The sequence below is a fragment of the Sinocyclocheilus grahami genome, unplaced genomic scaffold, assembly GCF_001515645.1.
Source record: "Sinocyclocheilus grahami isolate Dianchi unplaced genomic scaffold, SAMN03320097.WGS_v1.1 scaffold34.1, whole genome shotgun sequence".
NCBI classification, from domain to species: Eukaryota; Metazoa; Chordata; class Actinopteri; order Cypriniformes; family Cyprinidae; genus Sinocyclocheilus; species Sinocyclocheilus grahami.
In genome coordinates this window covers 2672937-2687870 of record NW_015505213.1, presented here as the reverse complement: position 1 = coordinate 2687870, position 14934 = coordinate 2672937, and the positions used below count along the sequence as shown (strand labels likewise).

Here is a 14934-nt window from a genome sequence, read left to right as displayed (position 1 = left end):
TGATACTATTCAGCCAAGCATTTACAGTATAACATGAATAGCATCTTTTTCCACAGACTAATCCCTATTATGTGAAACCCAGACTGGCAGACCATCAGTTTGGGATAAAACACTATGCTGGAGAGGTATATGAAATATCCATCTGTCTGTCTGTATGTCTATTTATCTCTCTGTCTGTCTTATTTCTTGATTTTTTTGTTTTCCTTTTTATAGGTCTTATATGATGTGAGGGGGATTTTAGAGAAGAACAGAGACACATTTAGAGATGATATACTGAACATGCTGAAGGATAGTAGGTAAGACGCAAATGTTGTCACTGAGGCAGTTTTGTTGTGTACAACTTATTTCGCACTCTCATTTAACCTGTGAATTATTCTGTGTGTGTGTGTGTGTGTGTGTGTGTGCAGATTGGATTTCATCTATGACCTGTTTGAGCAAGTGAGCAGCAGAAATAATGAGGAGACCTTGAAGATGGGCACAGCAAGAAAAAAGCCCACTGTCAGCTCACAGTTCAGAGTGAGATAAAACTCCTATATCAAGACTTTTAAATAATAGACCTAAAATCGAACATGCTAAAGTGCTGCATGTTGAAACAATCAGGAACTAAGTCACTAGTCATTCAACCCTGTTTTTTGTTGACATTTTGCCTGCAGTCCTTTCTGACTTGTCAATGATTTAAAACATTTGATTGGTTGTCTCTTCTGTCTCTCAGGACTCTCTTCATGCCCTAATGGCCACTCTCTGTGTATCCAACCCCTTTTTTGTGCGTTGCATCAAACCCAATATGGACAAGGTGAGAGCAGTCACATCAGCCAATACAAATGCAATTTATATTCCACACATATTATTCATTTTAATAATGCATTTTTGTTTGGTTCTGTAGACCCCAAACAAGTTCAACCCAGATGTGGTTCTCAATCAGTTGCGGTACTCTGGCATGTTGGAGACGGTGAAGATTCGCAGAGCTGGATTCCCTGTCCGACGCACCTTTAAAGACTTCTCCAGCAGGTAAATGTTAAAACGCATACAGGTGCATGAATTTTTGTTGCCTCAGGTTTTCTTGCAGACTATGATTTAGTGGTTGTATGCATCAGGTATGAGATCATTCTGAAGGAGAAGGAAAAGGCAGCTGTGGATTCAAATGGAGATGAGAAAAAGAAGAGCACAGATTTGCTCACACTCCATGACAGGACCAAAAAGGAGTGGCAGATTGGGAAGACCAAGGTGAGTGACCTTTGACCTCTTGCTTTATCGCTTCTCAATTGATAGTTATCTTTTTCTGTCTGTGAGGTTATAAAGGTAGACTCACACATGGACATTTTCTGTCATGTATGTGCACTTGTTATGTTTGATTGCACTAACCTGATATAATTTTTGACCCCAAGGTGTTTCTGAAGGAACCTCTAGAACAGAAGCTGGAGAAGCAGAGAGATGAAGTGCGAAGCAAAGCTGGACTGATCATACGAGCCTATCTTCTGAGATATATTGCAAGGTGTGTGCATTTCTTGGTTTTTGCACAGATTTACTTAGATTAAATTAGGTATAGTTTCCAAAACATTTTCAATACACATTTCTTTAATGTTATCTGCCCCTTGTTATCTATATGGCCTAGCTTCCAACCTGTCCTGATGATTTTTTATGATCATCTTGTTTTCTTCAGAGTTAATACCAAGAATATTTAAATATACACTACCAATAATTTTTTTGTGTTTTTGACAGAAGTCTCTTATGCTCACCAAGGCTGCATTTATTTGATAAAAATATAGTAAAAACAGTAATATTGTAAAATGTTGTTAATATATTAACATTTTTTATTTATTCCTGTGAGTTTTCGGTTTTCAGCATTACTTGACCCTTCAGAAATGTCTTTATTGCCACTTTTTATCAATGAATTTATTCACAAAAATTTATTTAATATCATATTTGTTTTCAATGTGCCTGGCCCTTTTCTTATCACATGGTTGGCTTAAATAACCACACAGCCCTTGGCAGTGCTGCGAGGAGTAAACTCTTTTGCTTTCTACTGCAGCCAAATAGCAAAAGGAAATAATGAAAGCAAAACTTACAAGAGCAAGTTTTTCATACTATATAAGTGCAAGTGCCTATTCTTTACCTGTTAGTGCTCATCTAGACATGACAACAAGTAGTGTCTTAGTGACAGCTTTAATAAAATACTGATCTCACAGTTACTTATTCTAAGGGAACTTGAACTGTGTACTCACTACAGAAAGAACTTTAAGAAGGCTCTGGACAGCATTCTGACCATCCAGAAGAACTACCGCGCACATTTCTATCGACGTCAGTTTCAACGGAAATGCTCAGCTGCACTTGTTCTCCAGAAACACAGGCGAGGGCAAGTGGCAAGAGGAGTCTGCCACAAACTACGAGAAGAGAAGAGGAAGAAAGAGGAGGAAGAAAGGAAAAATAAAGAAGAGGAGGAGAAGAAAACAGGAGACCATGAAAAGAAAAATGAAGAGGAAAAGGAAGGAGAGAAAGCAGAGGTCAGTGACTTTAACATTCTTTTTAAAAGCTCATAGACCATGCATACTAGTTGTGTATATATTTTAGGGCAAAAATCCCACCTACCTCTTAAAGTCATTGGGGTGATTAGTGTCACTTGGTATATCAAGTGATCAACATTTTTAAGTTAGTCTTATCTTATTCCAAACTTTGAAAATTTCCATCATGAATATGTAATATGCATGTTGAGTTAAGCTTTTAAATGTGAGTTTGTCTGATTATGCTGATTGATTGTAATTATTGTTCTCACATAGCTTTGTCTTTATTCTGTATGAGCCCATTACTGTCACATAAGAAAAATGCTTTGGTAAATCATAATTATGACATAAAAAGTTACAATTATGACATTACAAGGTGAAATTATGACATAAAAGTTTAATATTATGATAAAAGTATGATATAAATGTAATTGTGACAAAAGTCATAAGTACATGATAAAAAGTTGAAATAAAAAATAATGAGATATTTTTGTCATAACTATGACTTTTTATCTAATTTTGACTTTTTCCAAATGTTGACTTTTAACTCATAATTATGACTTATGCCACATTTGAGAAATGCATTTGTAAACCTAAGTTAAAGTAAATTACGGCATAAAATCTTTATATCAAAAATGTTAAATTATGATACAAAAAGTCTAAATTATGACACTCTTTATGAGATAAAAAGTTGTAATTCTGAGATTAAAAAGGCATAACTATGACATAAAATATTTTATCATAATAATGACTTTATATCTAATAATTATGAATGTTTATGATTTTTTATGTGTAGAAACTAGGTTACCATGCTTTTCAACAACATTTTTAACAGACAAATTATAGCGCAACGTTTTATTCTTAATGAAACTTCAGACTCCTCCTCCAAAACAAACGGGTTTATGTATGGTCTACCTGTCAAATAGTTTTGTTTTTTTTAAAACCTTCTGGCATCAAGTCTAAAAACCTGTCAGAGTTGCAGACAGGTGGTGTCAACACTGTAATTTTTGTTTTTCTCTAACCAGTGTTTCTATATCATTCCCCTCTCCTTCTCTCCTTTAGTCTCCACACTCATCTGAGGAGGAGCATCGTCAGATGGAGGAAATTCTGCGTTTGGAGCAAGAGATTGAGCGTCTGCAGAAGAAAAAGGAAGACGGTGTGTCTATGCTATGCGAGAGCTCAAGACAGGAACTCCGCTTGCGGCGTGATGCTGAGGTCCTGCGTCAGAAAAAAGCTGCTTCTCGTGTCGCTACTGAATTCCTTGAACTGCTTGACACTGGAGGCCCAGAAGTCATTCCTGGTGATGCTAAACAACCTGCCCCCAGACCGGCAGGCACCACTGAGGAAGAGGTAGATGAAGGCTTCCATGCAGAGGAAGAGTGCATACCACTTCCCGAGTTCCCTCCTCCAGTGGAAGGTCCAGTGGATCAGGAGATCTTAGGCACTCTACCACCTCCTCCTCCTGCCTTTGCAGAGGGCACGGTGGCCCCATCTGCACCTAACGTTCCGCCTGAAGGGGCTAAAACAGTTGTGGATGGGAAAAAGGAGGGAGAGGATGTGGATCGCACCAGCAGGCTGACTGCAGCAGAGTCTCTGCCAGACACAGAGGAACCCATCTACAGTGTGCCTGGGGATGGCGAGTCGGACTATGACCAAGATGATCTAGAGGACGGACAGAGCAGCATTGTGGCGACAGACACAGAACACGCACGCAAGTCCACCTGCACCAACGCAAGCCAGGAGTCTTACAACCGCAGCTCAGATTCGGTGAGTTACACAGAGAACATGTCCACAAACATTAAAAATGTGTCCAAATGGACATGTACAATGTACTTCCCACAGTGTCAGACTGGATCTTCATAGTGGTAGACCCATTAAAGGGACAATTCACAGTACTATTCCTTCAAGTTAACTTGTGTTGGGTTCACATACAAGAAACACATAGTGTATAAACTGTAGTAATTATAGAAAGACTATTTCCTTACTTATTCTTCTTCTAGACCGAAATACTAGACCAAAATTCCTAGATGTCCCACAAATTAGGTTTTGTCAGGTGTAGCTCACTACTGAGTACATCAAATATTTGTCACCAAAATATGGTTAAGTAGGTATGCACACTCACACACAGACCATTCACTCTTTCTGTTTCTTTTTCAGTATGCTGACAGCGATGATGAGCATGATGGGTACGTGGACACAGATGAGGAGGTATCCAACGGTAAAGTCAACATCTTGAATGGGAACGGACCTCCGTATTTCCACAGTTACCTTTACATGAAGGGTAAGAAATCAAAGATAAAATCGGTTTACATTAAATAAAGTCCCTAATGCTGTGGTCCTCAATCTTTTTTAATTCAGTGCCCCCATTGTGAAAGATAATATTCAAAGGGCCAAAATGTGCTCATTTTCACACTTTTCAGACGGTATTTTAAAATAATAACATCATTAATAATAATTAAAACAAATTACATAATTGCAGATTTTAACAATTAACAATTAACCATTAACAATTCCAAAGTCATGGGTTTGATTTGCAAGGAATGCATAATTTGGTTAAAAACAATAGACATCAAATGCAATGTAAGTCAAATTGGATAAAAGCGGCTTCAAAATGTGTAAAATTCATATTCATTATTAAAATTTCCATGACTTTTCCAGAAAATCACACTTTTAAAAATCATTCATCTATCCAAGTTTACCAAGACTGAGAATCATGTTTCTTAAATACATAGTATTTAAAATAGTATTTAAATGTTTACATCTTGATTTTTAGCTTTTGGGGCTTATTTTAAAGCTTGTTTTGTCATATTTTAAACCATTTAAAGACATCTTGAGGCCCCATTGGAAGTTTGCTGTGATCCCCTAATGGGTCCCGGTCCCCTGTCTTAATGTTACTGAAATACCATCTCTTAAAAATGATAAAACAGCTGGGAAAATGTTGTTTTTGACCTGATGATGTATAAAAGTATAAATCTTCTTTGTCTCTTGCATCTCTTCCACAGCTGGCTTGATGATCCCGTGGCGCAGGCGTTGGTGTGTTCTGAAGGACGAAACATTCATGTGGTTCCGCTCTAAACAGGAGTCATTAAAGTCAGGCTGGCTGTACAAGAAGGGCGGCGGCCTATCTACTCTCTCTCGCAGGAACTGGAAGATGCGCTGGTTCGTTCTGCGTGACTCCAAGCTCATGTACTTTGAGAATGACAGTGAGGAAAAGCTGAAAGGGACAATTGACATCCACTCAGCCAAGTAAGTATGAGACACATAGGAAACAGTATTGTGGTATCATTAGGTGTCTATGTCAGGTAGGAAGACACTTTTTGTGATTAGTGATTGATCAGGTTTTATCAAGTTTTTTCCTGTTTTTAGGGAGATTGTAGACAATCATGAGAAAGAGAATGCTCTGAATATTGTGACAGACGAGAGAACATACCAGGTGTTTGCAGAGTCCCCGGAGGATGCCAGGTATGTTGACACCTTTATGTCTAGGCCTGTGTATTTTCTGTAATTGGACCAAACTGCTCTCACTCTGCACGCTTTCTTTTGCTCTCTTTCTCTTAGTGGCTGGTTTACCGTGTTGAGTCGGGTCCAAAATGCCACCCCAGAGCAGCTGCTGGAGATGTCCCATGAGCAGGCCAACCCAAAGAACGCTGTGGTTAGTGTCCTCACACTATGTGCATTTTCACCATTAAACCTCCATTCAGTTTTGACAACCGACTTTGCTCTCTTTCTCTCAGGGCACACTGGATGTTGGATTGATTGATTCAGTTTGTGCTTCAGACAATCCCGACAGGCGAGTATCATCTTTGTTACAGAATACTAAGAGGAAAACCAACTGCTGAAATTACTTACAGTAATTGAAGCTGAATTGTGTTATTTTTTTCTTCTTCTATAGTTTCAATATGATTTCATTTTGCATTCCCATTTGCTTCAATAGCAAAAGAAAAAATCCACAACAGCGTTTCTATGATCTTCCAAAAGAAGAAAAAAATACTGATATGTTAATTACAGTGATTAAAAGAGAGAAATTTGCCATCACTTCCTCAGCTGTTGTAGTTTCATGTAGCAGTGTTAATTTGTGATTTAATGAGAAGGTAATATAATGCAAAGTACAGTGTTCTAAATGTATGCAAAACGAAACAAACAAACAAAATTTTAATAAAAAAAATACTTTGCTACATTTACATCAATAACTGGGGAAATGTATCATCACAGTCTATGAAAAGGGTCCATTATGAGTAAGCCACTTGTTGACTATATCAAAATATTAATTAATGCAAAGTACAGTGTTCTAAATGTATGCAAAACGAAACAAACAAACAAAATTTTAATTAAAAAAAATACTTTGCTACATTTACATCAATAACTGGGGAAATGTATCATCACAGTCTATGAAAAGGGTCCATTATGAGTAAGCCACTTGTTGACTATATCAAAATATTAATATTTTAACGCTTATGTCATGCTAATGGCACAGAAGTTACACATTTCACCTTTAATGTTTGAACTAAATATCTGAAGATAAAAAAAGTGTTTAACGTTACCATATTTATCTGGTGCTAACACAACTTCTGTTTCCTTCCAAACAGACCTAATTCATTTGTGATCATCACAGCCAATCGTGTGATCCACTGTAACTCAGACCTGCCGGAGGAAATGCATCACTGGATCAGTCTGCTGCAGAAACCCAAAAGAGACTCCAAAAGTGATGGACAGGAGTTCCTGGTCAGAGGTGTGTTATTCATCTTTAACAGCGTTATAACCTGAATTTAGTTACCAAATGAATTTTATTTATTGTTAATTAGTTATTTAACATGTCCATGAGTATTTGGATTCAAATTGATAGGACAGTGTATATTTTAGGTTCTGTAACTGGTCACAATTTGCTTAAACTGTGTGTGTTCTTTTGTGACACAGGATGGCTGCACAAGGAGATGAAGGCAGGAGCCAAAAGTTCTGCTCTCAAACTGAAAAAGCGCTGGTTTGTCTTGACTAACAACTCTCTGGACTACTACAAGTCTTCTGAGCGCAATGCATCTAAGATGGGCACCCTGGTTCTGAACAGCCTGTGCTCTGTGGTCCAGCCTGAGGAGAAAAAGTTTAAAGAGACAGGTGAGTATGATATGATAGTGATATGATGTGACTGAGTATGATATTATTAAAAGTATAACTTATGCTGCTTGAGTAAGTAATAGAACAGAACAGGAATGTCCATACCATAGCTATAATGATATCAACACAGAGGAAAAATATATTTGGAATCACTTTTAGAATATTTTTTTTTTTACAGCTGATGTTAAAAAGCATTGATGCTCAATCAGAAACCACCAGACTTAAAGAGCTCAAGCATTTAAAGTGGCAGACAACATATATGTAGTGTATGCTTATAATAAACAACATTATCTTCCTAATATAGTTATCGTTATAGTTAATATTATTGGTTCACAATTAAGGAAGCAAAAAATTATTGTTTGGAACTGTTGGGAAGCATTTGCTGTATTGATTGCAGTCTGCTGTTGACAGCAAATACAGAGTGTATTTTTAAAGCTAAAAAAAACTTTTATTTATAATGCAAGTTTTTAATTTGTTGGTTATATGTCATTAATTTTGCATTTATTTTAATTATTTTATTTAATTTTGAAATTATGAAGATGTTTTTCTTTTTATGAACTAAGATACACGGTGACGCTAATGTCTGGTTACACTGCAGGTTACTGGAACATCATAATTCATGGGCGTAAACATTCATACCGTTTGTACACCAAGTTGCTGAATGAAGCCATGCGCTGGGTGTCTGCCGTTCAGGGCGTCATTGACAACAAGGCACCCATTGAAACGCCCACCCAGCAACTCATTAGGGACATTAAGGTAATTCGTTTTTAAAACATACGTCTGTTTTTTGCACTCAAGCTTAGAATGGATAAAACTGTTGTTTAATAAAAAATGGTACATACATTTTGGCCTTTCCTTTTACCTTTTCTGACATTTGTGTAGGAGAACAGTGTGAACTCTGAGGCTGTGGAACAAATGTATCGAAGAAACCCCATTCTGAGATATACCCAGCATCCCTTGCATTCACCTCTTCTGCCACTACCATACGGAGAGGTCAGCGAAAGCTGTGAGTATCGTCCATCAGCTAAATCACTCACACACAGAAAGTTGACAATTATACGCATCCAACACGGTTTCCTGAATTTGTTAACCTATTTCCTATTTGTGCAGAGATGCTTCTTGTATTTTCATCTTCTGTCATCTTTTTTTTGCAAATCATCTCTCTCTCCTTCTTTCTGCAGTGCAAAAGGAGAAGGGTTATGGAAGCCTGCAGGATGAGGCTGTGAAGATCTTTAACTCTCTTCAGGAAATGGAGATCATTTCAGACCCTGTCGCCATCATCCAGGGCATCCTGCAGACCTGCCACGATCTGCGGCCACTGAGAGACGAGGTGTACTGTCAGCTGATCAAACAGACCAATCACGTGCCCCAACCCAACAGCCCTGCAAACCGTGCACACTGGCACCTGCTCACCTGCATGAGTTGCACCTTCTTGCCCAGTCGCGCCATCCTGCGTTACCTCCGATTCCACTTGAAGAGGTAACAGAGAGAGAAGCTCATTAAATCGCCTCTTGGAGTTGAATAATGGTTATATTTCCATTTCAAGGGTCATTTGACAAACACTATGTTTTTTGGGTCTCTGTCTGTGACTAATCTCTCAGAGTTAGAGAGCGCTACCCTGGCACTGAGATTGAGAAGTATGCCCACTTCATTGGTGAGTCCCTGAAGAAGACAAAGACCAGGGAGTATGTGCCCTCTCAGGAGGAGATCGCCGCCCTGCTGAACAGACAAGAAATGACAACTACTGTGTACTGCCATGGAGGAGGGTCTTGCAAGATATCCATCAACTCACACACCACAGCTGGAGAGGTGAGAAGAAGAGAAAGAGATGTTATCGAATTTATTAACATCATTTTAACATTTCTGCTATGAACTGTATAATGAAATTACAGCATGTTCTGCAAATTAGGATGAAAGTGACATATTTTTTGTGCTTGTCTTTGTCAAGGTGGTTGAGAAGCTGATTCGTGGTCTGGCAATGGAAAATAGCAGGAATATGTTCTCTTTGTTTGAGCACAATAAGGTGGCGAGTCGGGCCATAGAAAGTCGTGTAATTGTGGCAGATGTGCTCGCAAAGTTTGAGAGGTAATGAACTGTTCATATGGTCTATGTTGATTAGATGATTTTGAATGAATGGTTGCTCCATTTCTGTATTTAAAACTGTCTATAGCATCTATAAAACCTATATTTCTGTACATGTTATTTCTGTTGGCTTTATGACTGAGGGTCATCTGCACTGCTTTGCTCTTCCAGGTTGGCAGGTAGTGAAGATGAGGAGGAGGAAGGGCCCTGGAGGCTATATTTCAAGCTCTATTGCTTTCTTGATGTGGAAAGCATGCCCAAAGAGGGAGTGGAATTTGCCTTCATGTTTGAGCAGGTAAAGTAATTATTTCTATTTTGTAGAACCTTTATAGTGAATTTTTACTATTGATTCACCCATTTAAAGCACATAGACAAATCACTTGTCAAATCATTTGTATTTTCTACAATTAAAACCAAAACAACAAAAAAATTGAACAGAAGTGAAGATTTTCCCCTATCTTTGTGATATAGCATGATTGGGCAACTTAGACCAGTGGGCCCTGATTTGAGCACCTCTGTTAGAAAGTGATTTTTCTCTTTTTTCACCATCTCTCTTAGGCTCATGAGAGTCTCATCAGTGGTCATTTCCCAGCCCTTGAGGAAACCCTTCAGCACTTAGCAGCCCTGCGACTGCAGTACATCCACGGTGACGTGGCCCGTACGCCCTGGAGCCTAAGCAGCGTCTACCCTGTTGGACGACTTCGCACCCGCATACTCCAATCCACTAAAGCAGGGGGTGCTGGAGTACCCGGCGCTGGTATAGTAGGGCCAGGAGGTCACACTTTAGAACGCCGGAAGACCAACTTCCTAGACGGGACGCTGAGACGCAGCTTCAAGACGGGATCGCTGAAGAAACAGCGTGTGGAGGAGGAACAGATGTTGGAGATGTTTGTAAAGGAGGAGATGTCAGCCACACTGACCAGCGTGCTGGAGAAATGGAGCCGTCTACAGGGCATGCCTCAACACCAAGCCATGCTCAGCTACATGACCATCATCAAAGAGTGGCCGGGATACGGGTCCACACTGTTTGATGTGGAGGTATAAATCTTTTCTTTAAGGCTGAGAGCATCCCTATTATTTTTTTTTTTAAATCCCACCTCAGGTCCAGAGTATCAGGGCTACTACCTCCTATCATAAATATATGGTTACAGCCTTGTAAAATAGCAATATAATTATCATTACTAACCCTAAGCCAAGCCCTAAAGTGCCATGTTATTTCAAACCTGTCACAATACGTTTGAAACTCTTATACTAATTATATGTGTTTTTATTTCTCTGTCTGCAGTGTAAGGAGGGCGGCTTCCCTCATGATCTGTGGCTGGGAGTCAGTGCTGAAAACGTCTCTGTGTACAAACGGGGTGAACCCAAACCACTCGAAACTTTCCAGTATGAGCACATCGTTTTCTTCGGTGCACCTCAGCCCAGCACATACAAAATAATTGTTGATGAAAGAGAGATGTTCTTTGAGACGTCTCAGGTAATGCACTTATGTACCTCTGTTATCAGTACTGTGTTGGACAAAATGGTGTTTAAATGGTTGTCTTTTGAGGATGTACACCACTGTCCAAAAGTTTGGGGGTCAGCAAGATTTTTAAATGTTTTTGAAAGAATAGTCTTAGGCTGGATTAATGTGATCAAACATACAGTAAAAAACAGTAATACTGTGAAATATTATTACAATTTAATATAGTTATTTTATATTTTTATATATATTAAGAATTAAACTTTATTCCTGTGATGCAAAGCTGATGCAAAGCTGAGCAAGTCTTCAGTGTCACATGATCCTTCAGCAGTTATTCTAATATGCTGATTTACTGCTCAAAAAAACAATTCTCATTATTATTAATGCTGAAAAAGTTGTGCTGATAATTTTTTTAGGATTCTTAGATTAATATAAAGTACATCAGAAAGAGCATTTATTTGAAATAGAAATCTTTTTTAGAAAGATTTTAAATGCTTTTACTGTCACTTTGATCAGTATAATGCATCCTTGCTAAATAAAAGTATTAATTTAAAAAAGACTTACTGTCCCCAGACTTCTGAACTGCAGTGTATATAGTGTGCAGTAGGCCTGTCGCAATAATCAATATATCGACTTATCGCGCAATATATGTACATGACCGCAATACTTTTTGGTGACGCAATATATCGCCCATTATACTTACTTAAAAATTGAAGTCACCATGTTTTGTACATTCCACTTGCGCCTGTGTCTTTTGCAGCTTCTCGTACATAACGTGGTGTAGTCATGAGGTGCTAGTTCAAATTTAAAAAATAAAAAAAAGTTTCATCTGCAGATATGGTCTTGTTTAGGGATCTGTGCCTTTGTGCATTTGCACTTTTTGTTAGAAAATGTTTATTTACTATTTATTCAGGGTTTTTAAGGTATCGAATATTTTGATACTTAATTTCCATGATCTAAATATTCTTAAATATTAAAAGTTTGTTGTCATTTGGAAGTGTGTAGGCCTTCCTGCATTATTATGCCGTTACATTACAATTATATATTCAGTGGCTTAAAATGGTCTTTAAAATGACAATAATATCGCTTATCGCAATTATTTCTGGGGCAATATATCGCACAACAAAGGTGTTATTGTGACAGGCCTATGCAGGCATTGACATTACACTCATTGTGAAAGCCCAACCTGTCAAGTCTTATGTAGCTGTATTTTTGTTCCCTCAAATCACAAGTTAAGTGACCACCTTGTTCTCACCAAAACTGCTTCACAAATTAAATAAACATATCATAACATATATAACATATCATATTGTTTTGTTTTGTGCTTCAAGGTGGGTGAAATCACTAAGATCATGAAGGCATACATCAACATGATCGTCAAAAAGCGCTGCAGTATCATGTCCATCACCAGCAACAGCAGCGCCTGGATGAGGTGATCGACACCAACCAGCGCCCAAAGTGTCCAGGAACACAATGTGATGAAAGTGAAGTATACTACTGACTGTTCTTGATTGGAGATTGAGAGCAGAGAAGAAACAGAGACTTCACCCTTCCAATGATTGAACTTAACCTACTGGAATCCTCTGTATACCTGTCCTAAATACAACAGCACATGTTTATTTAGTATTTATTGGACCAGTTTCACCTTTACGAAGCACAACAAAGCCTGGTAACATGCTCACTGTTCCCTCCCCTCACTGCCAGCACCCTGTCTGATGACCAAACTTCCTTGTCTCTTCTTCTCCATTTCATTCCCTTCTCTCTACCCTCAGTGATGTTGTACCTAACCAACAACCACCTACGACTCCATTTACCGGTAGTTTTACAGAGGTGTGTATATTGTGCTTGTGTGTGAGATCAGAGTTTGTGCACACACACATACAGAGCTATTTTGTAAAGCCACAAGAGAGCAGGAGGAGAAAGCTGTGCGTTAACATTACCATTCATCTCAATGGCAGCTGCTCGGCTGGCGCAGGACACCCCAGAAGTATGCGGTTTGAATTCTGCAACCTTTGCTCATGGCCGCTCAATTTCACATACAGGTTTTTTTGAGCCAATCACTTGAGCCATAAATGCCATGTGACTTGAGCCTCAGGAAAATTACATCATGGCAGCTCTGATTGGCTGATGGCACCAAAAGGAACATGCAGCATGATAAAAAATCTGCTATGATATAATGAAATGTGTGCAATGTATATGTTGCTTCTAAAAAATTTGCCTTGTGCCCTCAAAAGTGTAGTTACAAAATCTACCAGCAGAGGCCACCTGGAGTCAGTCAGCCAATCAGATAGCAGTATATCTGGGGCCGGCAGTATGTGGATATCAGCAGCGACTGTCTACTCGTTTGTATGCAACATCCTATTTTGTACTAAATGCCAGAGTCTATAAATACATATGCTGAAGTGTTACATTTGATACTGTCTAAATTATTTGTATTTACAGTCATTACAACGGTTTCCTTTTTTCTTTTTTTTTCTTTTTGCCTGCGATACAAAGCTTGTGTAATTTTAACTGTACCAAGGCACAAAAGCATACCCATTTTGACCAGTTTGGGTTCCTAAGCACCTCTATTCACTATTACATAGTTCGGATAACGGTTATGAAGTGTTATGCAAGTAGAGCCAGGTCTGCCTGCCCAAAGCAAGCAATGAAAAGTACTGTATTAGGCAACAGCAGTCAAGATTCAATAAGCATGTATTTGTACTGTTTCAATACATATAAGTAACATTAATTGTGAAACACTTATTCTATGATTAAAGCACTTAAACTGTTTAGAGCCTGACATTTGATGCAAAATTATGGGCCCACAGTATGTACAGTAAGGCTACAGATCTTATTTACATAAACTATCATTCAAAAGTGGGCTCAGTAAGATTTTTTTTTAATACTTTTAAGCAATGATGCATTAAATTGATCAAAGGTGACAGTAAAAAACATTTGTAATAAAATATTTCTATTTAATATAAATGCTGTTCTTCTGAACTTTACATTCATCAAATAATCCTTATAATAATAATTCTTTGAGCAGCAAATCAGCATATTAGAATGATTTCTGACAGATCATGTGACACTGAAAAAAGAAGAAGAAAGAAAACAGTTCATTTAAATTGTAATAATATTAAACAATATTACTGTTTTGTATTGTATCTGACAGCAAACCTTTGAATGGTATATATAGTCCTTGCATACATTTGAAATCTCATTAAACTGTATAATGTCATCATATCTGACTGCACAGAAAAACCAGCACAAGCTAAGACAAGTGGGTCTTTGAATTAAAAAATAAGGCTTTGCATATAAATCTTATGAGGATGTATGTAGTTTGCTGGCATGGTCATTATACAAATTTACTTGACTGGGAAAGCCTCGGATTCTTTAAAGAGCATTTTGACCAACTGGTGGCTAATCTGACGTAGCTACATATCTTTCCCCTCAAACCACAGGTGAAGTGACCATCTTGTCTTTAAAAGAACTGCCTGACAAATGACTGACAAACAGCTCATATTAAACCGACATTAAGGCACATTCTTAAAGTTTACGATTTTGCTCTTCTAAGAATTTTTATTTCGGTTTCTGGCATTTTATCATTGCCAAAGCAGCCTTTTTGTGTTTCATGTCATGATGGAGCTCTGCTAAGACTGTTACCAGAGTGGCCATGCTGCCAGAGAGATGACAGACAGCAGACATAACCGAGATTTAAATGGACCGTAACACCAAAAAAACATCATCCACTGACTCTCGATCAACACAGAATGAGTCCAAGTATGCCTGTTGTTTTTCTTT

At 38.2% G+C, this 14934-nt stretch overlaps 1 protein-coding gene across 1 annotated transcript in view; it reads left to right on the top strand.

Annotated features, from left to right (window-relative positions):
• The window catches only part of LOC107581381 (unconventional myosin-X-like), a 54987-nt gene extending 41002 nt beyond the window's left edge, over positions 1-13985 (top strand). The window contains exons 16-40 of the mRNA XM_016266940.1: positions 57-125; positions 214-296; positions 408-516; positions 713-793; positions 884-1008; positions 1095-1224; positions 1386-1492; positions 2228-2501; positions 3561-4265; positions 4656-4779; positions 5501-5744; positions 5865-5960; positions 6057-6150; positions 6233-6288; positions 7085-7227; positions 7413-7607; positions 8206-8363; positions 8490-8613; positions 8789-9086; positions 9209-9416; positions 9556-9692; positions 9861-9984; positions 10248-10727; positions 10975-11166; positions 12483-13985. Coding sequence (XP_016122426.1) covers positions 57-125; positions 214-296; positions 408-516; positions 713-793; positions 884-1008; positions 1095-1224; positions 1386-1492; positions 2228-2501; positions 3561-4265; positions 4656-4779; positions 5501-5744; positions 5865-5960; positions 6057-6150; positions 6233-6288; positions 7085-7227; positions 7413-7607; positions 8206-8363; positions 8490-8613; positions 8789-9086; positions 9209-9416; positions 9556-9692; positions 9861-9984; positions 10248-10727; positions 10975-11166; positions 12483-12587 — 4461 coding nt within the window. The 3' untranslated portion in view covers positions 12588-13985. The remainder of the gene's footprint in view (positions 1-56; positions 126-213; positions 297-407; positions 517-712; positions 794-883; positions 1009-1094; positions 1225-1385; positions 1493-2227; positions 2502-3560; positions 4266-4655; positions 4780-5500; positions 5745-5864; positions 5961-6056; positions 6151-6232; positions 6289-7084; positions 7228-7412; positions 7608-8205; positions 8364-8489; positions 8614-8788; positions 9087-9208; positions 9417-9555; positions 9693-9860; positions 9985-10247; positions 10728-10974; positions 11167-12482) is intronic.
• The last annotated feature ends 949 nt before the right edge of the window (positions 13986-14934 follow it).